We start from the raw sequence: 25,793 nt of genomic DNA, 5'->3' as shown, positions 1-25,793 counted from the left end.
TCTGCATAACACAAGCCATAGGTCCTCATCCATTAATTTCTGCACCAAGCCCATAACTTCTGTTTGAGCTACAGCATATCTTCTGTGTAAAAGAAAAGCTATTTGTAAGATTCCTGACATGAACCAAAGAAGCATTTCTTGCATTTTTAATATCTCTGTGGCAGGGTACTGTCTCATTTTCCATACAGAGTGGAAGAGCTTTTTTTCTAATGTTCCTAGATCATTATTTATAATTTTTTTTTCTTTTTTTCCAGGGCAGGATGATGGTAAGTCCTGATTTAATACATTCTCCATAATAGTTAAATATATAGTGAGAGCTACTTCGGTAGTTGTGATTGTTTAATGTTGTATAAACTTCCTCTCCATCCAAAAGAAAAAATAATTTTCACTCTTTCTACTGGGGGAGCGAAAAAGACCAGATAGTTGCCCTAATTATATAGCTCACTTGTCTGTCTTTTTCCCATAAGAATATTTATGGTCTTGCTGGAATACATGAATATCAAGAAGAGTGAAGGTGAAGAAATGAAAGAGGGTCTGGGAAGGTTTTTACAAGACATGGGGTAGAAGTCTTTTGGGCCTGAGTTGTGTAAGGCTTTGAGTTTCTCCTCTTTTCCATTGATGGCAGATGTAATATTTTTATTTTGATAGAGGAAAAGAGCAGCTTTTTTTGACCTGGATAGCTTCTTTATATATAATCCGGGTGTTTTGTCCCCCTTTTTTTCCCATTGTAGTCAGTGTACGATGATAAATGCTTATGATTGCTGATTTCTAAAAAGATCTAGGGGTCATTGTGGACAGCTCAGTGAAAACCTGCACAGTTGCAGTCAAAGCAAACAAGATTTTCAACTGTCAAGAAAGGCTTAGAAAATGTTGAAAATATGCTATTGTATAAATCAGTGGTTACACTGTTAGCCTGAACACTGTGGTGACTTTTGATCACCCATCTCAAAAATTATGCAGTAGAAATAGCAATGATCTGGAGGACATCAGTGAAAATTATTAAAGGCTTGGGAAGACTTTCATGTTAGGAAAGAGTAAAAAAACTAAGAAAATTAGTTTGCAAAGGAGACAAGAGGAGTCATTATTGTGTGTGAAATAATGAGTGGTGTGCGCTGGTCAAAAATAAGAGTCTTGAAATTTTTTGGAAGAAACAATGTTTTTAATTTAATAGAAATCTTAATTTTTTCACTAATAAAATGAAAAAATTGAGCATACAAACACATTTTGAGGTTTCAGTTTTGGGTGCCTCCCCCTTTATGTTTCCCTTTTTTCCAGTGGAAAAGTGAATGAGAAAGGAAAAGATCAGGGGAACCTATGAATTATTTCAATTTGATGGAAAAATAGATTTTTTTTTTTTAAGATATGAAAACTTTCCACAAAACTTTCATATCGTTCAGAAAGCCATTTTAGTGCAATTTCTATCAATAAAAATGCCTTTTGAACAGATATGAACAGTTCTGACCAGCTTTATGAATGATATTGTGTAGGTCATTTGGGCTTGCTGTCTTCCTAATACGAGAACAAGGTGACAGCCAACTAAATTAAAAGGCAACAAAATTAAAACTGATAAGTAATACTTTTTTTTATAAAATATATAGTTAAACTCTGAAAGGCTCTGCTACAGACCACTGAGGGAAAGAACTTACTCCAAAGTCATACGCATTTGATGTTTATAGAATTAAAAATATCATCTTCTTTATGCTAGCTAAGATAAAAATTTGAAAATCTCAACCCTTAAACATCAGGGACGTGAATCAGTCACTTGCTGCCCAGAGTTAGGAATGAACTTGTTCCCTAGAAGTGTTATTGGAAAACTATGTATTGTGGGAATTTTATTACTTTCTCTAGTACTATCCACATATGGCTTCCCCAATATATTAGTACAGTTTTATCTTTATTCTTTTATGTTGTTGCAGACAATGAGGATAATACTCCCTTCCTCCTGCAAGAAAGGGAAAGTTAACTCATCTTAATTTTTATGATATTGCTCCAAAGCATGCACCACTGGAAGTTCATGTCCTCAGAATATACAGTGCATATAGTACTCAAGGGTTTCTACTAGGGCTGTCAATTAGTCGCAGTTAACTCATGCGCTTAACTCAAAAAAATTAATTGTGATTAAAAAAATTAATTGTGATTAATCGCAGCTTTAATTGCACTGTTAAACAATAGAATACCAATTGAAATTTATTAAATATTTTTGTATGTTTTTCAACATTTTCAAATATATTGACTTAAATTACAACACAGAATACAAAGTGTACAGTGCTCACTTTATATTATTTTTATTACAAATATTTGCACTGTAAAAATGATAAAAGAAATAGTATATTCACCTCATACAAGTACTATAGTGCAATCTCTTTATCATACAATCATAGAAGATTAGGCTTGGAAGAGTCCTCAGGAGGTCATCTAGTCCAACCCCCTGCTCAAAGGAGGACCAACCCCAACTAAATCATCCCAGCCAGGGCTTTGTCAAGCCGAGCCTTAAAAACCTCTAAGGAAGGAGATTCCACCACCTCCCTAGGTAACCCATTCCAGTGCTTCACCACCCTCCTAGTGAAATAGTGTTTCCTAATATCCAACCTAGGCCTCCCCCACTGCAACTTGAGACCATTACTTCTTGTTCTGTCATCTGCCGCCACGGAGAACAGTCTGGATCCATCCTCTTTGGGAACCCACCTTCAGGTAGTTGAAGGCTGCTATCAAATCCCCCCTCACTTTTCTCTTCTGCAGACTAAATAATCCCAGTTCCTTCAGGCTCTCAACGTAAGTCATGTGCCCCTGCCCTCTAATCATTTCCGTTGCCCTCTACTGGACTCTCTCCAATTTGTCCACATCCCTTCTGTAGTGGGGGGACCAAAACTGGACACAATACTCCAGGTGTGTCCTCACTAGTGCCAAATAGAGGGGAATAATCACTTCCCTCAATCTGCTGGCAGTGCTCCTACTTATGCAGCCCAATATGCCATTAGCCTTCTGGCAACAAGGGCACACTGCTGCATATCCAGCTTCTCATCCACTGTAATCCCCAGGTCCTTTTCTGCAGAACTGCTGCTTAGCCAGTCGAACCCCGGCCTGTAGCAGTGCAATGGATTCTTCCGTCCTAAGTGCAGGACTCTGCACTTGTCCTTGTTGAACCTCATCAAATTTCTTTTGGCCCAATCCTCCAATTTGTCTAGGTCACTCAGGACCCTATCCCTACCCTCCAATATATCTACCTCTCCCCCCAGCTTAGTGTCATTTGTGAACTTGCTGAGGGTGCAATCCATCCCATCATCCAGACCATTAATAAAGATGTTGAACAAAACCAGCCCCAGGACCAACCTCTGGGACACTCCGCTTGATACCGACTGCCAACTAGACATCAAGCCGTTGATCACTACCCATTGAGCCCAACAATCTAACCAGTGAAAGTGCAACTTACAAATGTAGAATTTTTTTTGTTACATAACGTCTCTCAAAAAAACAAAACAATTTAAAACTTTGGAGCCTACAAGTCCACTCAGTCCTACTTCTTATTCAGTCAATCACTAAGACAAACAAGCTTGTTTACTTTTACGGGAGATAATGCTGCCCGCGTCTTATTTACAGTATCACTTGAAAGTGAGAACAGGCGTTTGCATGGCACTTTTGTAGCCAGTATGGCAAGGTATTTGTGTCAGATATGCTAAACATTCGTATGCCCCTTCATGCTTTGGCCACCATTCCAGGGGACATGCTTCCAGGCTGATGATGCTTGTTTTTTTTTTAAAAAAATGCATTAATTAAATTTTGACTGAACTTCTTGGGGGAGACTAGTATGTCTCCTGCTCTGTTTGTTTTACCCACATTCTGTCATGTATTTCATATTATAGCAGTCTTGGACGATGACCCAGCACATGTTCATTTTAAGAACACGTTCACGCATATTTGACAATATGCAAAGAAGGTACCAATGTAAGATTTCTAAAGATAGCTACAGCACTCGACCCAAAGTTTAAGAATCTGAAGTGCCTTCCAACATCTGAGAGGGACGAGGTGTAAAGCATGCTTTCAGAAGTCCTAAAAGAGCAAAACACTATGCAGAAACTACAGAACCTGAACCACCAAAAAAGAAAATCAACCTTCTGCTGGTGACATCTGACTCAGATGATGAAAATGAACATGCATCAGTCTGCACTGCTTTGTATAGTTATTGAGCAGAACCCGTCATCAGCATGGACGCATGTCCTCCGGAATGGTGGTTGAAGATGAAGGGACATATGAATCTTTAGCACATCTGGCATGTAATTATTTTGCGACACCGGCTACAACAGTGCCATGCGAATGCCTGTTCTCACTTTCAGGTGACATTGTAAAGAAGCGGGCAGCATTATCTCCTGCAAATGTAAACAAACTTGTTTGTCTGAGTGATTGGCTGACCAAGAAGTAGGACTGAGTGAACTTGCAGGCTCTTAAGTTTTACATTGTTTTGTTTTTGAATGCTGTTTTTTTGTACATAATTCTACATTTGTAAGTTCAACTTTCATGATAAAGAGATTGCATTACAGTACTTGTATAAACTGAATTGAAAAATACATTTTTTTGTTTTTTACAGTGCAAATATTTGTAATAAAAAATATAAAGTGAGCACTGTACACTTTGTATTCTGTGTTGTTATTGAAATTAATATATTTTAAAATGTTATAAACATCCAAAATATTTAAAATAAATGGTATTCTATTGAGGTTTAACAGAGTGATTAATCGCGTGATTAATTTTTTTAATAGCTTGACAGCCTTAGTTTCTACTTAAAGGATGTTAATATGTACAAATGAATACTGATGGATTTAACTATGTATTTTTGTGTTTTCAGGAGAATCTTTCTACACATGGCTAGAAGGTAAAAGGAAAGTTGATATGATGCTTAAAATTAATGTCAATTGCATTAGATACCAGTGTTATTACCCAATTGCTTATCCTTACTCATTGTCAGTCATACTTGGTTGGTGCCTGGAGTGAATGTCCATCTTCATCCCAAAGCCAGTAATTGTTTCTTAATGGATCAGTTATTGTAGTATGTGTAAGAGATTTTGCACCCTTATGTTGGCATTCTACACTGCTAGAAGACCACTGGTATTCACTTTGCAAGTCATCCATGATATATGAGAGAGTTGTCCCTAAGCAATAGGGTGTTGTACTATAGATAAAACTGTTCTCATAAATGTTTTAGACAATCTAGGTGATTGTATATTATGTTCAGCTGATCTACACAAAGATTTATGAATATATTTTCTTTATGAACCTACATATGGTGTGTGAAATCAAGAGTTTTTGGTAGTGTGGGTTTTTAAAAGTATTTAGAGTGAACTAAATTGGACTTGAAATCAGGGTAAATTAGCCTCCTGAAATTATTCAAGCAATCATGCTCAGAATGCACTCTTTTTATGCAGAGGTATCTTTGTGCAATAAAAATACTCTAAGCGGCATTCAAAGACTTGTAGAGACCTCCTCTTTTGTTCAGTTGTCATGTTATTGTAAATGCTTTAAGGTTATATTTTCTCAGTGGTGATGCTTGTGCTGTTTACACATTTACTCACCATTTAGCTACTCATGACTCCCAACTTTTAGAATCTAAAATGAGGAAGTAGGCAAAGAAATTGCTAGGATCTTTATTATGACTAATTGTCAGATGTTTTTGAAAGCAATGGTGGTTGAACCGCTCATTTATACAAGCAGAATTGGTTTTAAGACCAAGGATAGGAACAATTAGCAGCAAAACACAATGTTTTACCTTTTTATTTCCTTAAAATGCCAAGCAGGTTTAATACTGATAGCAACCAAAGGTATCCTCGAAGTGTGGAAAAGAATATTTTGTTAATTGGAGCAAGAAAACATAATTAAGCCTTTTAAGCAGCTAACTTTGTTCTGCATAAAGCATTTACTTCTGCTATTAGTAGCTTTTACAGCTGCTAGCACATGAAAGCATAAAAGCTCAAATGTGTTCTTTAAAATAAATAATATGCTTGTAAATGAGGCCAGACCTCCTAAAAGGCAGTTACTTCAGTTTGGCAGTGGGACCATTTTATCCAGAATCTTTTGGAAAATATGTAGTAAGGGTTTGCCCTTTCAGTGGGGTAAAGTGCACTGGGGGTGGGAGGGGAGGGGATTTTTAAAGTGCATTAACATATTGCGCATTAATGGATCTATGTAGACCCTGTTGCTGTGCACTAGAAATTCCCTAGTGCACTTCAGTGTAGTGCTGTAGTACTACATTGAAGTGCATTAGGGAACTTTTAATGTGCAACAACAGGGTCTACATAGACCAATTAATGTGAAACACATTACTGCGCTTTAAAAATCACAATCCCCTACTGCACATTACCCTGCTGTGTAGACAAAATCTCTACATTTGGAAGTAGCATACATATCAGTTTGCTCTCTATACGCCAGGGGAAACACTGCTTATTGACTTCAGAAAATATGGTTTCTAGTTAACTTGACCATAACAGGTTCTCTCCTGGTCTCCTTCTTCCATAAGTGACTCCATGTCCTTTTACTTACAGCCCTTTATTCCTGTGTTGTCCTCCCATTTCTTGTGTGTCATGCAACCTCCACTGTCATCTTCAAATGCTTCCTCAAAGACTTGTTCTGGTTTGCCTTCCAATGAAGACTCCCACTCCACCACTTTTGCCCTTTAATTTGATTTTGCTCCCTCAAATATCATCAGTATGTTATTTGTTTTCTAATATTGGGCCTAAACAACATCTTTTGGGTCTTCAGCCCTCTGAGTTACTATAGCACTTTTCAGTTAAACCACCTCATGGGTGGTGTCCGTGATCATGCCATTAAGGTGACTGGACATATGGCTGGATCATCACATTTTTAGTGATGAAATTGTTTTGTGACTGCTGGTGCTCTTTATGTTCTCCTCATTGCTTCCCCTTTCTGTGTCCCCAGGAAACTGCTTTTAGTCTTGTTTTTCTGCCCCTTCTGTTCTCAGTTTTATCTTAACTGACTTTATATTTAAGTTGTATCATAGTTAAGCAGCAGCCTTGAGGTTTTCCACTGCTACTATTAAGTTTCATTTATCTTGGCCAGTTTTGTCCAAGTATTTGTTTTATTCTTGCCATTTTTTGTGCATTTATGCCTGCGACCAAAAAGAACAATTTTAGCAGATTCAAATGTTGCCTTTAAATTTGGCCATAAAATATCAGTTGCAGATAGCAGTGACCATTAGGTTAGGATACCTTGTGTGTGTGTGTGTGTGTGTATGTGTGTCAAGGCTGCTTCCCCACTTTGAACTTTAGGGTACAAATGTGGGGGCCTGCATGAAAACTTCTAAGCTTAACTACCAGCTTAGGTCTGGTCTGCTGCCACCATCCCAAAGCTAATTCCCTTCCCTGGGTAGCCTTGAGAGACCTTCACCAATTCCCAGGTGAATACAGATCCAAACCCCTTGGATCTTAAAACAAGGAGAAATTAACCATCCCCCCTCCTTCCTCCCACCAACTCCTGGTGGATCAAGATCCAACCCCCTTGGATCTAAAAACAAGGAAAAATCAAACAGGTTCTTAAAAAGAAGGCTTTTAATTAAAGAAAAAGGTAAAAATCATCTCTGTAAAATCAGGATGGAAAATAACTTTACAGGGTAATCAAACTTAAAGAGCTCAGAGGACCCCCCTCTAGCCTTAGGTTCAAAGTACAGCAAACAGAGATAAACACTCTAGTAAAAGGTACATTTACAAGTTGAGAAAACAAAAATAAAACTAACACGCCTTGCCTGGCTGTTACTTACAAGTTTGAAATATGAGAGACTTGTTCAGAAAGATTTGGAGAACCTGGATTGATGTCTGGTCCCTCTCAGTCCCAAGAGCGAACAACCTCCCAAACAAAGCGCACAAACAAAAGCCTCCCCCCCGCCCCCCAAGATTTGAAAGTATCTTGTCCCCTTATTGGTCCTTTGGGTCAGGTGTCAGCCAGGTTACCTGAGCTTCTTAACCCTTTACAGGTAAAAGGATTTTGGAGTCTCTGGCCAGGAGGGATTTTATAATACTGTACACAGGAGAGCTGTTACCCTTCCCTTTATAGTTATGACAATGTGTATGTATTTGTTTGTTTTTACTTTCTGGATGGTCACTAGTACAATTGTCTCCCTAGCTGTAGAGGCCCAAGTAGATTAGTTCAAATCTGTTTTACTCAAATTACATGCATGGGAGCTTTATCTTGAATTTTTTACCAAATACTCCTTTCTTTTTAATGTGTGCTGACAAAAGCCTTACAGTAATGAACAAGTGTGCCTGTTATGGAGGGGTGGGGGTAGGTGAGTGAGACGGTAGACTTGAGATATAAACTCTTCCCACTGAAAGAAATAAGAATTTTTTAAAAGTGACACTAAATAAGTGACATTTTCCTTAATTGTAAGTCCAACACTAAAAGCTGAACAGTGCAAATTTTGCATCATATTTTCAGTGAATGTTGTTGGTTTTTATCTTAATGATATTTCTAGTAATCAATGCTTTTTTCTAACCAGGTCTTTGTCTGGAGAAAAGAGTATTCTATAAACTCATTTCTGGACTTCATGTTAGCATCAACTTACATCTCTGTGCAAATTATCTTCTTGAAGGTAATTTATATTTTTATGTAAGAGCCCTGAAAATGTCTGTCATCTTATATGGCCATTGGGAATAGTTGTTTGTCCTGTCTGTATGTATATTAAGCCTATTAAATGTGTGTACGTAAACACAGTTTGGCCTCGTCTCCACGGGGGCGGGGGACCAATCTAAGTTACACAACTTCAGCTATATGAATAACGTAGCTGAAGTCGACGTACTTAGATCTGCTCACCACGGTGTCTTCACTGCAGTGAGTCAACTGCTGCCACTCCCCCATCGACTCTGCTTGCGCCTCTCGCAGGGTCGATTTTATCGCGACTAGACTAAATGCGATAAATCGACTGCTGCTGTATCGATCGCTGCCCACTGATCCGGCAGGTAGTATAGTCATTACCCTCAGTCTATGTATTTGTGCAGTTGTTGTTTGTCTTTACTGAAAATTATCTATCTGTTTTCTGCTTAGAAACCTGGGGGAAGCCTCGTTGGGGACACAATGTCAAGGAGTTTATTCATCGCTTTGACCCTATTGAAACAAAAGGAGAAGGACCAAGGAGGCTAAAGAATTTATATTTCTTATATTTGATTGAACTGCGTGCTTTGTCAAAAGTTGCACCATACTTTGAGCGTTCATTTGTAGACCTTTACACTGGAAATGTGCAAGAAGATGCTGAATCTAAAACCCTCTTGCTAGACATCTTCAGAGATACAAAGTGAGACATGAGATTTTGTATTACTATTTCAGCCATCTTCTAGGAAGAGAGGTGACTTTTGGATGGCTAGAAGGTTTGGGGAAGCCGGATAAAGAAAATGATGGTGGGGAAGAGAATGAGACGACAAGTTGGAAGGGTGAATTGGAAAGGAGGAGGGGCCAAAAACAGTAGTAGGAGGAAACATTTCTTGTTAGAGCCATTAAGAAACATTTTAAAACATCCAACCCTCACTTTCCCAGGCGTTCAAAATAGATTTCTTGCTCTTCAATATAAAATGTACATAATTATATTGAAAATTAGTAAAATGTATCTAACTTGAGCAGAGATCCTGCTGCTAAACCAGTTTTTACAAGTAGATTATCCCCTGTTGCTCAATTTCCTCTCCGCCTGTATGTCTGCTACTTGGGAGTCCCCTCAACCAACCCATATTTGGCTTTCCTTTGACTAGTCATTGCTCTAGGTCACCTCATTTCCCCTCTGCTACTGTGTGACTCAGTCAGCCTTCTGCTTTGCTTTGCACTAGAAAAATTCAGATAGTTATTCATGATCTAAATCATAACGAAACTAAGTAAATTTTAGGCTGCAAGGAGAACACTAAGAGGATCTATGGGAGAAAGGGGTCTTGATTAGTGGGCAGAGAGGAGCAAAGAGCAATGTCTGCAAAACAAACTGCTTCAGATAAGGTAGTGTTAAATTTCTAAAATGGGTACCCTGCAGGGCAATCCCAAGAAACTGTTTTGTATGGACTGAGAGTTCAAAAAAGTTGACTTTTTAAAAATGCTCTCTTTATAAACCTGAGACTCTTTAGGCCAGGGGTGGCCAACCTATGGCTCCGGAGCCACATGCGGCTCTTCAGAAGTTAATATGCGGCTCCTTGTATAGGCACCGACTCCAGGGCTGGAGTTACAGGCGCCAACTTTCCAATGTGCCAGGGGATGCTCACTGTTCAACCCCTGGCTCTGCCACAAGTCCTGCTCCCACTCCACCCCTTCCGCGCCCTCCTCTGAGCCTGCCATGCCCTTGCTTCTCTTCCCTCCCCCCCCCCCAGAACCATGCATACCATGAAACAGCTGATCGGGAGGTGTGGGGAGGGCTGCCGGTAGGTGGGAGGCACTGGGAGCGGCGGGGACGGGGGAGATGAGGAGCATGGCTGCTGACGTATTACTGCTTCTCTTTGGCAATGTACATTGGTAAATTCTGGCTCCTTCTCAGGCTCAGATTGGCCACCCCTGCTTTAGGCTGTATGTTAATGCAGATTAATACACACCTCAGACATGGCAGAGGATTGTGATTTATTTTTTTTTTGGCTTTGTGGTTTTCTATGCTTATAGTGTGTGTTTGCATTAATCAGCACTGCCGCACAGGCTATCATGACTGGTCTTCAATGAACCAGAGCAGAAACTTCCAAGTAATTTAAAATAGTTAGTAGAGTGATACTGTACACTTGGATGATATATTGTAGTGTGTGCTGATTTTCTTTACAATTTTTTGTTTGAGCAGATCCTTTCCAATGCACTTCGATGAAAAGTCCATGTTTGCAGGAGATAAAAAAGGGGCCAAGTCATTAAAGGTAAAGTCCTAAACACATCCCTAATGTACTTTTTTTTTTTAATGTTTAATACCCAGAATATTATTCACTTACACAACAGAACCACTTTTAATAAACCTTCACAGCAGTGTACCTGGGGTGGATGCAGGAAAGGGACAATGAAAACAGCATTGTATTTTGGACCTTGTAAAAGAAACTTACTTAGATAAGCCTTTAACAAATTGACCTAATTTCATCTGCTTGGCAATAAAGAAGATTGTGTGACAAATCCAAAAATGACCATAAGGCTGCTTACGAGTTGCTTTGCTCTTGTATCCTCAGCCTGACAGATAGAAATCTGTTCTGGAGTGCATTGCTCTGCCACTGATACTGTGGCAACACAAATTCATGCAATCAATCTCAGTGATAGAAGCAGTATTGTTTTTGAATAGAATATTTCCCATGAAGCCTCATCTTATCTTTAAACAAGGTGGGGAGGTGTAATGCAGTTCCAAACAAACTTGAGTATGAATTTTACATTAGGAAACCTTGATTCCTAGAGGCAGATAGTTAATCTTAAAGCACTTTATCCACGTGACCCAACATTTGTCATTATTGTATGGTCTTTTTGTTCGGATTCAGAAAGTTGGATCACTGAATTAGTAAACCGCAAAGGTGCAAATCTGTTCTTCATATAATTGTTTTTTGTTGTTTATTGTGAGCAATATTTTTATACTCCACCCTGGTCATTTGTCCAATCTTCCACTTCTTGTAAGCTTCTTTTTTGTGTTTAAGATCAGCAAGGATTTCACTGTTAAGCCAAGCTGGTCGCCTGCCAAATTTACTATTCTTTCTACACATCGGGATGGTTTGTTCCTGCAACCTCAATAAGGATTCTTTAAAATACAGCCAGCTCTGCTGGACTCCTTTCCCCCTCATGTTGTTCTCCCAGGGGATCCTGCCCATCAGTTCCCTGAGGGAGTCAAAGTCTGCTTTTCTGAAGTCCAGGGTCCGTATTCTGCCACTCTCCTTTCTTCCTTGTGTCAGGATCCTGAACTCGACCATCTCATGGTCACTGCCTCACATGTTCCCATCCACTTTTGTTTCCCCTACTAATTCTTCCCAGTTTGTAAGCAGCAGGTCAAGAAGAACTCTGCCCCTAGTTGGTTCATCCATCACTTGCACCAGGAAATTGTCCCCTACACTTTCCAAAAACTTCCTGGATTGTCTGTGCACCACTGTATTGCTCTCCCAGCAGATATCAGGGTGATTGAAGTCTCCCATGAGAACCGGGGCCTGTGATGTAGTAAATGAGTTAACAGGCCATCTAGTTTCACTGTGAAGTACAGATAGCTGCATGTTCATATTTTCTGCTAAACATCTATTTTATAATTCTTTACAGGAAATCCATGTAGTGAATTGGAGATGGTATCCCTAATCTTGTTTTCCCCATCTCCTTTGGTGAAAACATTACTCAGTAATCACACACACACACACACACACACACACACACACACACACACACACACACACACACACACACACACACACACACACACACACACACACACACACACACACACACACCCTCCCCCTATCTGAATACTCACCAGAATGTTGTGTTTGGGGCCCACCTTACTGACTCCTGTGTGCTCTTTCAGACTCTTGAACCTGAACAGAATGCAGGCAACTGTCGCTGCTGGTATCTCTGGACACTCTCAGGCTGCAGATACTCTGCTGGGACCCTGTGGTCCAACTGCCTTGTCCCTGGGACTACTGCTGATCCCTCAGACTCCCCCATAGTTTGCCACACCCTCTGCCATAATTCCAGCCACATGGGTGCTCTGAGTTTAGTTTGTCATTAGGGGCATGTGATATTGAAAACAAACACAAACAGACTTTGCACAGGATTCTAATTTCCCAGCCTGGAGAGTTCTCTGGGCTTTGGCAAAGTCCTCTGGGTTGTCCAAAAGCCTTCTGCTCAGATCATAGTTCCTCTTCAGAGTCATGTAGCCTCTCTCCTGCTCTAGGTTAGCTAGCTTTTTCTGATATTGGCTGGTCCCACAGTTAAACAGGTCACCCTTGCTACAAAAGTATGCCCCTCTTTCTTGCTCAAAGCTTCCTGTGTCATGCTCTGTGAGTTCCTCAAGTTTATGTGACCCTTACCAACACCTGGTTTCTTCCTTCTGCTACTGAGGATTTTCCACTCTCCACTCCCTACAGAGAAGTTGGAGCTAGCTAGATTCTCCAACTCATTATCCCAAGGTGTTTCTTCCTGATGGGCAACCATTAATGTTCAATCACTTACTATTATCCCTGATCTAACAGAGACATGCTATAGCCCCCGTTAGCAAATAAGGGAGGCAAAAAGGCATTCTTTAAAAAATGGAAGTTAAATCCTAGTGAGGAAAGTAGAAAGGAGCATATAAACTCTGGCAAATGAAGTGTAAAAATATAATTAGGAAGGCCAAAAAAGAATTTGAAAAACAGCTAGCCAAAGACTCAAAAAGAAATAGCAAAAATATTTTTAAGTACATCAGAAGCAGGAAGCTAAACAACCAGTGGGGCCACTGGACGATTGAGATGCCAAAGGAGCACTTAAGGATGATAAGGCCATTGCAGAGAAACTAAATGAATTCTTTGCATCCGTCTTCATTGCTGAGGATGTAAGGGAGATTCCCGAACCTGAGCCATTCTTTTTAGGTGACAAATCTGAGGAACTGTCCCAGATTGAGGTATCATTAGAGGAGGTTTTGGAACAAATTGATAAATTAAACAGCAGTAAGACATCAGGACCAGGTAGTATTCACCCAAGAGTTCTCAAGGAACTCAAATGTGAAATTAACTGTAATCTGTATCATTTAGATCAGCTTCTGTACCAAATGACTGGAGGATAGCTAATGTGACGCCAATTTTTAAAAAGGACTCCAGAGTTGATCCCAGCAATTACAGGCTGGTAAACCTGACTTCAGTACCGGGCAAACTGGTTGAAACTAAGTTAAGAACAAAATTGTCAGGCTCATAGATTAACATAATTTGTTGGGGAAGAGTCAACATGGTTTTTGTAAAGGGAAATCATGCCTCACGAATCTACTAGAATTCTTTGAGGGGGGTCAACAAGCATGTGGACAAGGAGGATCCAGTGGATTTAGTGTACTTAGATTTTCAGAAAGCCTTTGACAAGGTCCCTCACCAAAGGCTCTTAAGCAGAGTAAGCTGCCATGGGATAAGAGGGACGGTCATCTCATGGATTGGTAACTGGTTAAAAGATAGGAAACAAAGGGTAGGAATAAATGGTCAGTTTTCAGAATGGAGAGAGGTAAATAGTGGTGTACCTTGGACCAGTCCTGTTCAATATATTCATAAATGATCTAGAAAAAGGGGTAAACAATGAGGTGGCAAAATTTGCAGATGGTACAAAATTGCTCAAGATAGTTAAGTCTCAGGCAAACTGCGAAGAGCTACAAAAGGATCTCTCAAAACGGGTGACAGGGCAACAAAATGGCAGATGAAATTCAATGTTGATAAATGCAAAGTAATGCACCTTGGAAAACATAATCCCAACTATACATATAAAATCATGGGGTCTAAATTAGCTGTTATCATTCAGGAAAAAAATCTTGAAGTCATTGTGGATTGTTCTCTGAAAACATTTACTCAATGTGCAGCGGCAGTCAAAAAAGCGAACCGAATGTTGGGAATCATTAAGAAAGGGAGAGATAATAAGACAGAAAATATCATATTGCCTCTATATAAATCCATGGTACACATCATCTTGAATTCTGCGTGCAGATGTGGTCGCCCTATCTCAAAAAAAGATATATTGGAACAGGTTCAGAAAAGGGCAATGAAAATTATTAGGGGTATGGAACGGCTTCCATATGAGGAGAGATTAATAAGACTAGGAATTTTCAGTTTGGAAAGAGACGACTAAGGGGGTATATGATAGAGGTCTATAAAATCATGACTGGTGTGAAGAAAGTAAATAAGGAAGTGTTATTTACTCCTTCTCATAACACAAGACCTAGGGGTCACCAAATGAAATTAATAGGCAGCACTTTTAAAACAAACAAAAGGAAGTATTTCTTCACACAACGCACAGTCAGCCTGTGGAACTCTTTGCCAGAGGATGTTGTCAAGGCCAAGACTATAACAGGGTTCAAAAAAGAACTAGATAAATTCATGAAGGATAGGTCCATTAATGGCTATTAGCCAGGATGGGCAGGGATGGTGTCCCTAGCCTCTGTTTCCCAGAAGCTGGGAATGAACAGCGGGAAAAGGATCACTTGATGATTACCTATTCTGTTCATTCCTTCTGGGGCACCTGGCATTGGCCACTGTCGGAAGACAGGATACTGGGCTAGATGGAACTTTGGTCTGACCCAGTATGGCCATTATTATATTCTTATGTTCACATCCACATAGAGGCATTCCACAATACACCTCTACCTCGATATAACGTGACCCGATATAACACGAATTCAGATATAACGCAGTAAAGCAGTGCTCCGGGGAAGGGGGCTGCGCACTCCGGTGGATCAAAGCAAGTTCAGTATAACATGGTTTCACCTGTAACGTGGTAAGATTTTTTTGGCTCCCGAGGACAGTGTTATACTATGTAAAGGTGTACAATTTCATAGCTACTTCATAACAACAACCAGAATTCCATAGATTCCCCAAATAGTAAATTCCCCAAATTAGCGAGCCTGCTACTTTCTAAACTGCTTAAAGTACTAGACTTCTTTTAAAAGCCTGCCTTAGTGTGAAACTTTTTTTATGTATTTATTGCTAGGAAGAATTCAGGTTGCATTTCAAAAATATATCCCGCATAATGGATTGTGTTGGATGTGATAAATGCAGATTGTGGGGCAAACTGCAGGTACGTTGTATTTTGCTTTCCTGTGTATGCATACCTTTTTGGGAATTTGCCATTTTATCTAGAAATTTGATGGCTGTCACAGTTTAGTTCACAGGTATCCATGTGATATTGCTCAAATGTATAGCACTTCTTATATGTTCAAAATAAGTTCTAGAAATGATTAGTATTTGTCACAGTTATTTCACTGATTAAGATGTAAATGTTCACAAAGTTATGAAACATAAGTTTCAGCAAACCTCAAAAGCAAAATCCCATTAGTGATGTCTTTTATTACCATCTTACGACGTGTGTGTGTGTGTGTGTGTGTGTGTGTGTATGTATGTGTATATATATATATACACACACACCATCTCTAATATGCAGTAAATAGATGAACCTTGCAAAATAGGAAGCTTTCCTGGCAAGTATAACACATGCAGTATTTCTACCTACAAGCATTCAGAAATCATGAGATTGGCTTAAGAATCCTGAGACTTCAAATGTTTTTGGACTCTGTTTGCTTTCTAGTTTCTGCATCTTTAGGGTGTCCTCCTCACTTCATGATTTCAGACTTCTCTCTGCAACCATAAGGGCTAGAACCTTTTTTAAAATGAAAGCTTAGATTCTCATGTATTCATTAGCCTTCAGGAACTGCAGCTTTAAGAAAGAAGCCAAATGTTACAAGACTCACAATAAAACTGCAAGAGTTGGCAACACTACCAGTGTCTTGACTTCTGTAGATCATAAACTTTAATTAAAAGCAAAATTTAAAGTTACTAGCCCTGAGTGTTGGAAATAGTCTTTAAAATGTGAACTGAGAATAACCAGTACTGTGAGAGCAATTGCCGGCATTAGACCATCAGGCATGTAGGGAGCTCCACTCACCTTCTTTCAGCTCCGCAGCAGAATAAGTGGAGGAGCAAATGTAATGGCCTGTTCTGAATCCTCAGGACCCTCCCTCTGCCCCCCCCCCGCCATTGGCTCCTCTGTGCTTCCACTACCCTTTTTTCTCCTCATGAGAGGCCAACTTAAACCAAGCACACATCCCTCCTGCCCTGCAGCATCCTCTTGCAACTGTCCCCAACCACTGCCTCCTGCTCAGATCCAGCAGGTCCTTCCCCAGGCCATATAAGTGTGTGTGCGCGTGGGGGGGGGGGGAATAGAAGATAACTGGCACCTTAGCACTTCAGAATCTCTAATAGCCATTTTCTACACACAAAGGGAGGAGTTAAAGCAGAAACCTCTCCCTCTTTCCCTGCAGAGGCTAAAATAGTAACACTGACAGTGGAGCAGCCAGGAGGTGAGGAGCCTCCTAATGGGGAAAAACTCTAGGTTTGATTGTGGGGGGGAGAGGTTTTTGAGGCAGCCAGGAGGATGCCTGATTAGGGGAGAGGGGCTGAGGTGGCTTTAGCAACCTTGAAGAGCTGCTGCTTTGTGATAGTAGATTTGGTGCGGCAGAGAAGAAAACTCATGAATTTCGGAGGAAGCGGCTAGGGAGAGGGAAGAACTGAAATTTGATGGTGATGGGAAGAGAATTCATGAATTTAAAGCTGAGGAGTATGTGTAAAAGAGAGAGGATGAACTTGGTTTGTAATTGGAGGAGTGCATGCACATGGTTAGGTGTGTTCTGGTACATGTGGGAGCATGTCCAGGTGTTGAAGGGGAAGGCAGAGTGTTGCGTGTGTAAGCTGGACTTATGTCTGAGTAAGTCAATTTCTCTTGACAATTTTGCAAGGGTGAACTAGACTGTTTTATTAATGGTTAAAAATGCTGAATTTCTTTTAGACTCAAGGCTTAGGAACTGCTCTAAAGATTTTATTCTCTGAAAAAGAGATTCAGAACCTTCCCGAGAATAGTCCGTCAAAAGGTTTTCAACTCACACGTCAAGAAATAGTTGCTCTCATAAATGCATTTGGAAGGTAAGTTACCTTTTTTTGTTTGAAGGAGTCTAACAGCAGGCTGTAGATTTTGAGGTTAACTCTTGATAAAATCTGTGAAAAAATAGATACTTTTAAAGATTACCTTTTTGGGGAAGGAGGAGTTTATAAATACACCTCTACCCCGATATAACGCGACCCGATATAACACAAATTCGGATATAATGCGGTAAAACAGCACTCGGGGCGGGGGGGCGTGCTCCTGCGGATCAAAGCAAGTTGAATATAACGCGGTTTCACCTATAATGTGGTAAGATTTTTTTGGCTCCTGAGGACAGCGTTATATCGGGGTAGAGGTGTATCACTAACACCTGGGTGCCAACTATTTGGAATAATGATGATGGCATGTCTCAAAATGTTCACATTTGGATAAATACCCAAGAATTAATGTGTATCCTAACTATCAGAAATTAAGTTTAGAAATTTTGGCTTTGAATCTCTTCAACAAGCTTTATCATGAGATTTCTGATACTTCCTTTTTCTTTCTGAGCCAGGAATACTATGAGCGCAGCTCTTCTCTCAGTAGTGATGCACTTTGGGTCTTGAATATGCACACATGAAAAATGGGGGACAGGTACAAAAGTGTTACCTGCATGTTAGAGAATCTAAAAAGAAAACACGCTTAGTTCCAATTCAGTTTTGCAAAGTTTTTTGTGTGGTGTGCTCATTTTTTCCACATTAGTATATATCTTTAGTGTAGCTGTTTCATTGGTAAAAAAAATTCTGCCAGTCTAAAGTTTTATTTCATCAGTGTGAGTTGCAATTTTTAAGGGTGAAAAACCCACTTTGTTCCTCATACTAGACCCTGGGGAACTGAGCAAGCTTTGCAGGTTTTTGGCGTTTTTTTGTTTGTTCCTCCCCCCCCCCCCCCCCCCCCCCCCCCCCCCCCCCCCCGCTGAAACCAATTTAGGTAGGATTAAACAGCTGTTCAACTTTGCTTAGCAAATTTGGTCGTTTTTTAAATACAATAATGAAGTAAGGGAATTCTTTTGAAATCCTTCTAATCTCTCACTTAAATATAATTGAGTGTCAATCTTACAAATAGGGCAGATTTTTGGAGGGAAAAGAAGTTTTACTTTTAGAGTTGTTTAAATCTCTAGTTACTGCCCTGAAACAAACAAATGGAAGAATTTGCAATATCTTTGCTATTTTCAACATGCACTAATACAAAGGGGATTTTGTTTTGTTTTACAGGCTTTCCACAAGTATAAAAGAGTTGCAGAATTTTAAACTTTTATTACAACATACTAGGTAATGATGGTTTTTACACATCACAGTAGTGCTGACCGTTAACTGACTGCATCAAGCAAAAAGAAATCAGTCCTTACAGGACTTATACTACAAGCTGATTTAAAAAAAATTAAAATTCAGATACCAACTTGAATATTTATGTTTAAAATAGGAATAGTTATTAATTAGAAAAGATATTTATGAATGAAGTATATAGTTTTAAACACCTAAATTATGCTGATCTCCTGTCTGTTGTATCGCCATTTTATATAATTTTTCTTTGTTTCACTGTTGTCTTTCATTCAAGGATAATTGTTTAAGATTAAATTACTGTCCCTACATCTTGAATGCAATGTTGATGTGAACAAATTTGCACTGCTTCAAACAAAAATAAGTGGTCCTCCTTTTAAATATTGGACATCAAAATATTGTAAGGGAATAGTCACTGCTTGATTCTAGCTGTATAGAAGAAAATCCTTATTTTCTTTTTGTGTTTCTTCAGTTTTCACTTGCTTTTTTATTTCCTTGTATTGCATAATTGTAAACAATGGAAAATTAACAGAAACTTTATTTTGTGCTGTGAGGTCCTTGGCACCTCATTGATGCCAACTGTTTCTCACCATCCCTTTGTTTTTAAACTTCCTTGATCCGCACACGCACACACTGTCATAACTGCCTTCTCACTGATGGAATAAAGATGAAAATTATTTCTCCAGAGCCCTAACTCTGCAACTTTGGTCTACCCTATGGAGTTGTTAGTGGAGCGCTGCTAGTATGAGGAGCTTTGGTCAAGCATACCCTCCAGCCTCCCTTTTTTCCTCTTCTACCCTAGAATCACAGGATCAGTCTTTAGGAATTGTTCTTTTAGTATTATAAGAAGTTAAAATATCACACTTCTTTCCCTCTTGGGGCGGTGGAAATGCGTTAAGAATGGATACAGCTTGGATTGGACTTTAATGGGATTATGTTTGTTGTGCTGTATGAAAAGGTCAGTGCAAAAAAGACAGCTTGTTTTGATAGACTTGGGTTTTTAAAAAAAATACATTTTAAAATGGCAAAACATGTCAACATTTAATAGTGCATACTTTTATCTATGCAATCCCTAACCATATCTTCTCCAAAAGGATATTCAACATATTTAATGAAACGGGTATATTATAGTGCATTTTATGTAAATTGATTGTTAATTTGCTCCATCAGGTTCCAAAAAGTACTACTGATCAGTAGCAACCAACAGTGGTTTAAATTTAAAACGGAAGTAATAAAAGTAAATAGTATTTTTGAACAGCTTGCGTAAGCTATAATAAATGTAATATTTAGTGAAGTTATCTGAGTACATTATGAATGTCAGTAATGCTGGTACAGTATATAGATATGTCTGTAGCATCTTTTACTTTTAAACTGAAAACGATCTTTACAAAACAAATAAAAAGTGCTCTTAAACCTTTCTCATCCTACCAAATCTTACTCAGTGTTTTTGTTTATACAGTTTATAGTAGTGTAACTATTGGTCATGTTAAACTGTGTTAGATTCCATAATGTTGCCCGCTACAGTTCAGAGGGGAAAATACTTTGAAGGCTGCTGTATATACTGTATTCTTCTTGTAACCATCCCAGTCATAAACGGACCTACTACCTTTTCTATTTGATTGAAAAGGAAATAGGCTATCCTGCTCTCAGTATTTGCTTTGGAGTCAAACTGGTGAAAACTAAATGGAAAAATCATTTTGGTTTCTGTTAAATAAATAAATTAGCATTGAAGCTGATATCCGGTCTTTATACATTACTGTTTAATCATTACATAAAATTGGTATAACTCATTAATAGACATCTTAAGGCAGTGATAGAGTAAACTAATGACAACCTCAAAATGTTAATGTAGGGTTTCCTTGCCCAGTAATCTAACAAGAGACTTCTTTCCTTTCTTAGCTGCCATGTTTTTAGTTCTCAGCCACTAAGATTTAAAATATCTGTTTTTAATGACTACTTATAGCTGGCTGAGAGACACTTCATTATTTACCTTTTTTGTCATTCTCCTGGCTTTTGGGTTAATCATTAAAGGCTAGAGTTGAGCCTTTAGGCTCACTCCTGTGTGAGAGGCGGTGCACAGGTGAGATTTAATTGTACAGTTAATGATGGGTTCCGATCCCTATGGCCTTAGATAGGCATCTTTTTAGTTATAATTTAAATCAAAATAAATTAGCTGCGTAACCCCAGCATTAGCTCCTGAAAGGATTTAAGACTCAGTTATATTTTTCTCTCCTGCTTCCTCCTTGCTTTGTGGGGAAAGTAAAGTGTTTTTACCCCTTTTTGGGGGTACAAATTACTAATCTTCTCTTCCTCACCAAAGTTTGGCCAACGTTTATGGACATTGAAACATAGAATCATAGAATATGAGGGTTGGAAGGGACCTCAGGAGGTCATCTAGTCCAACCCCCTGCTCAAAGCAGGACCAATCCCCAACTAAATCATCCCAGCCAGGGCTTTGTCAAGCCTGACCTTAAAAACCTCTAAGGAAGGAGATTCCACCACCTCCCTAGGTAACCCATTCCAGTGCTTCACCACCCTGACAGTGAAAAAGTTTTTCCTAATATCCAACCTAAACCTCCCCCACTGCAACTTGAGACCATTGCTCCTTGTTCTGTCATTTGCTACCACTAAGAACAGTCTAGATCCATCCTCTTTGGAACCCCTTTCAGGTAGTTGAAAGCAGCTATCAAATCCCCCCTCATTTTTCTCTTCTGCAGACTAAATAATCCCAGTTCCTTCAGCCTCTCCTCATAAGTCATGTGCTCCAGCCCCCTAATAATTTTTGTTGCCCTCTGCTGGACTCTCCAATTTTTCCACATCCTCCTTGTAGTGTGGGGCCCAAAACTGGCATCATTGCTGTGTGCCCACTCCATCCACTTGCTCATATGGGGTGGGGTAGGGGATCATACAGCCAGGGCCGGCTCCAGGGTTTTTGCCGCCCCAAGCGGCGCCAAAAAAAAAAAAAAAAAGGAGCCGCGATCGTGATCTGCGGCGGCAATTCGGCGGGAGGTCCTTGGCTCCGAGCGGGAGTGAGGGACCGTCCGCCAAATTGCCGCCGAATAGTTGGACCTGCCGCCCCTGTCCGGAGTGGCCGCCCCAAGCACCTACTTGGCAAGCTGGTGCCTGGAGCCGGCCCTGCATACAGCCACTATTCTCCCCTCACACCCATAGCCATAATCCACGCAAAGCTAATGCAGCTGTATAAGGCAGTGGAGTTTATTTTCTCTATTCCTACATGTGGCTGGGTAACACAAGGGCATAAATGAACCTTAAGAGAATTCTGTATGAGACAATTCCGTGGCATTTGAGGATGACGCTCACCTCTTCAGTAACAAAATAAGGAAAGTATTTTACTTCATTAAGACATTTTTGTAGAAACTAGTTGAAACAACTTTCTTCTGTCATGTACCTTTTTAACTGTATTTGATGTACATTCTTTGAATATGTTGCTTATGAAGTTTTGCCATGGGAATCAGATGACATATAGTTCTTTATACATTAAATTAAATTTTAACAGCTTGCAGACCTGTTTTTGATATTAAAAACGAGGCAGTTGCACTGATGCTCATGAGCTGTAAACTATTTTAGATTCCAAGTAAATACTGACTAGTGCTGGCTTGTCAACACTGCTCTTGTCTGCCATTCACTGCAGAACAAAAATATACTTCCTAGTGTAAATGGCAGAATGATTGTAATAGCTGATATAATAATGTAATAAGGAGAAAAAAACACTTGAAATTCCCTTAGTCACTGGGATTTGATACCATTTAAGTGGGACAGTAAAAAAGATCTGGTACAAACTGTTAAGACACTCTTATTGAACTTAAGATCCCAGTGCCTCAGGTGGAGATGAATAAACTTGTTAAACTGTAACAGATATACTGTCTTTGCAAATTGTTTTGGTAAAAATGTTTTTCCCATTTCAGTGTGTTCCTTGTGTTTAATATATTGCTGTATATGCATGAAATGCCACATGGTGCCATGTTTTTCTAGAATTGCGTTCTAATGGTTGGAAGGGAAAAAACCTATCCTCCCTCTGACTTTCATTGTTTTGTGCTTTTTCTGGGCAATGGTCTTTAATATGTTAATCTATAAGCAAAAGCATCTACAACACCTACACCTCAGAACTCCACAGTACCTGAATGTTTGGTGTATCTAAAGTAATTTATGAAAATATGTAGCATGTTTCTCACAATCCAAAATTCACGGCTTGGACTGCTTGGAGGGATCCACACACATTTACAAATCTTTCTTATCTAGATCAGAATCTGAAAAATGCAAAGTAAATAATTATTTTGCTGGTACACATCTTCCTTTTGTGGGTATAACTTTGTAGGGTTTTTTTGCATTGAAGGTACCATTTCTTTTCTTTAGACTTACCATATGTTGTATTTTTATTACTTACACACACACTTTCTAATCTGCCGGGAGGTGCTCCCCCTGGCTCTGTCCAGGCTTCACCCCTTCCCCCAAGGCTCCACCCCCACTCCGTCCCACCTCTTCCTGCCTCACCTCTTTCCAGCTCAGTTCCGCCCCCTCCCCCAAGCGCTCATTGCCCTTGCTCCTCTCCCCTCCGCCCAGGACCTCCTGATGCCACAAAACATCTGATCCACGATAGGCACTGAGAGGGAGAGGAAGGTTCTGATCTGCGGGGCCTACCAGCGAGCAGGAGGCACTGGGGGGTGGAGAAGATTCTGGTGGGGGGGTTCTCCTCACTCCCCCGCCTATCGCTCACCTCCCTGTTAGCCTCTTCACCCCGCTCGCCCACCTAACTCCCACCTCACCTCTCCACCCGCCTCCTCATGATTTTATCCAAGCGCAGGGCCCGGGGTCAGTCACCCCGATTCGACGTACCCAAGGGATGACTCTGCCCAAACGGCCCATTAGAAGAAAATGAGCAGGCTGGCAGATTCTTTTTGGAGAAATCCTACACAAAAGTAAATTCATGTATTATTCAGACTTTTAATTATATATAACACTGCCACATGTCTGTCACCACTTAAACTGTATTGTGATGTATGATACAGATAAGCTCTGAGTACATAGCTATACACAAGGGCCAAATTCAGCCCATGGATGTTCATGTGTGGTTCCCATGATCCTTCACTGAGTGGCCATAAATACATTCAATGTATGCCATTTGGCCATAACGTTTGTCTGAAGAATTCTTGAAATTAACTCTATTTTTAAACATGGGAAATAATCAGGTTTTTTTTATTCAGCAAGTTGGGCTCTCATTATGAAACTGTCTTTTATAAATAATAGGGCTGTCGATTAATTGTAGTTAACTCGTGATCAACTCAAAAAAATTAATCCTGATTTAAAAAAAAATTAATCAGTTTTAATTGCACTGTTAAGCAATAGAATACCAAGTTAAATTTATCAAATATTTTTGGATTTTTTTTTTTTACATTTTCAAATATATAGATTTCAATTACAACACAGAATACAAAGTGTACAGTGCTCACTTTATATTATTTTTGATTAATATTTGCACTCAAAATGATAAAAGAAATAGTATTTTTCAGTTCAGATCATACAAGTACTGTAGTGCAATCTCTTTATCGTGAAAGTGAATCTACTTACAAACGTAGATTTTTGTTGTTGTTACATAACTGCACTCAAAAACAAAACAATGTAAAACTTTAGAGCCTACAAGTCCACCCAGTCCTACTTCTGGATCAGCCAATTGCAAAGATAAGCTTATTTACATTTACGGGACATAATGCTGACCGCTTATTATTTACCATGTCACCTGAAAGTGAGAACAGGTGTTCGCATGGCACTTTCGTAGCTGGCATTACAAGGTATTTACGTGCCAGATATACTAAACATTTGTATGCCCCTTCATGCTTCGGCCACCATTCCAAAGGACATGCTTCCATGCTGATGCCGCTCATTCAAAAAAATTGTGTTAATTAAATTTGTGACTGAACTCTTTGGGTGAGATTTGTATGTCTCCTGCTCTGTTTTACCCACATTCTGCCATATATATTGTGTTATAGTAGTCTCGGATGATGACCCAGCACATGTTGTTTGTTTTAAGAACACTTTCACTGCAGATTTGACAAACACAAAGAAGGTACCAATGTGAGATTTCTAAAGATAGCTACAGCACTCGACCCAAGGTTTAAGAATCTGAAGTGCCGTCAAGAATCTGAGAGGGACTAGGTGTGAAGCATGATTTCAGACGTTTTAAAAGAGCAACACTCCAATGCAGAAACTACAGAACCTGAACCACCAAAAAAAAATAAAAATCAACCTTCTGCTGGTGGCATCTAACTCAGATGATGAAAATGAACATGCATCGGTCTGTACTGCTTTGGATAGTTATCGAGTAGAACCAGTCAGCAGCATGGATGCATGTCCTCTGGAATGATGATTGAAGCATGAAAGGACATAGGAATCTTTAGGGCATTTGGCACGTAAATATCTTGTGACGTTGGCTACAACAGTGCCATGTGAATGCCTGTTCTCACTTTCAGATGACATTGTAAACAAGAAGTGGGCAGCATTATCTTCTGCAAATGTAAACAAACTTGTTTGAGCGATTGGCTGAACAAGAAGTAGGACTGAGTGGACTTGTAAAACTTTAGAGACTACCTTGCTTTATTTTTGAGTGCAGGGTTTTTGTTTTTTTGTTACATAATTCTACATTTGTAAATTCAACTCTCATGATCAAGAGATTGCACTACAGTGCTTACAATGGGGGAATTGAAAAATACTATTTTTGTTTTTTACAGTGCAAATATTTGTAATAAAAATATAAACTGAGCACTGTACACTTTGTATTCAGTGTTGCAATTTAAATCAAAATATTTGAAAATGTAGAAAACATCCAAAATATTTAAATAAATGATATTCTATTGTTTAACAGCGCGATTAATCGCACTTAATATTTTTAATTATGTGATTAATCGC

General features: G+C 39.4%; 1 protein-coding gene across 2 annotated transcripts in view; it reads left to right on the top strand.

The window, feature by feature from the left end:
* The window catches only part of ERO1B (endoplasmic reticulum oxidoreductase 1 beta), a 61,013-nt gene extending 40,714 nt beyond the window's left edge, over positions 1-20,299 (top strand). For both annotated transcript variants that reach the window (XM_024106489.3, XM_005291188.5), the window contains 8 exons: positions 255-266; positions 4,841-4,867; positions 8,498-8,590; positions 9,043-9,289; positions 10,790-10,859; positions 15,610-15,696; positions 17,461-17,594; positions 18,807-20,299. In XM_024106489.3, coding sequence (XP_023962257.1) covers positions 255-266; positions 4,841-4,867; positions 8,498-8,590; positions 9,043-9,289; positions 10,790-10,859; positions 15,610-15,696; positions 17,461-17,594; positions 18,807-18,867 — 731 coding nt within the window. In that variant the 3' untranslated portion in view covers positions 18,868-20,299. The remainder of the gene's footprint in view (positions 1-254; positions 267-4,840; positions 4,868-8,497; positions 8,591-9,042; positions 9,290-10,789; positions 10,860-15,609; positions 15,697-17,460; positions 17,595-18,806) is intronic.
* Positions 20,300-25,793: the final 5,494 nt, after the last annotated feature.

Source organism: Chrysemys picta, chromosome 3 (genome assembly GCF_011386835.1).
Source record: "Chrysemys picta bellii isolate R12L10 chromosome 3, ASM1138683v2, whole genome shotgun sequence".
In the NCBI taxonomy this organism is placed as follows: domain Eukaryota; kingdom Metazoa; phylum Chordata; order Testudines; family Emydidae; genus Chrysemys; species Chrysemys picta.
The sequence above is the reverse complement of the archived record's forward strand: the minus strand, read 5'-3'. Positions and strand labels throughout refer to the sequence as shown.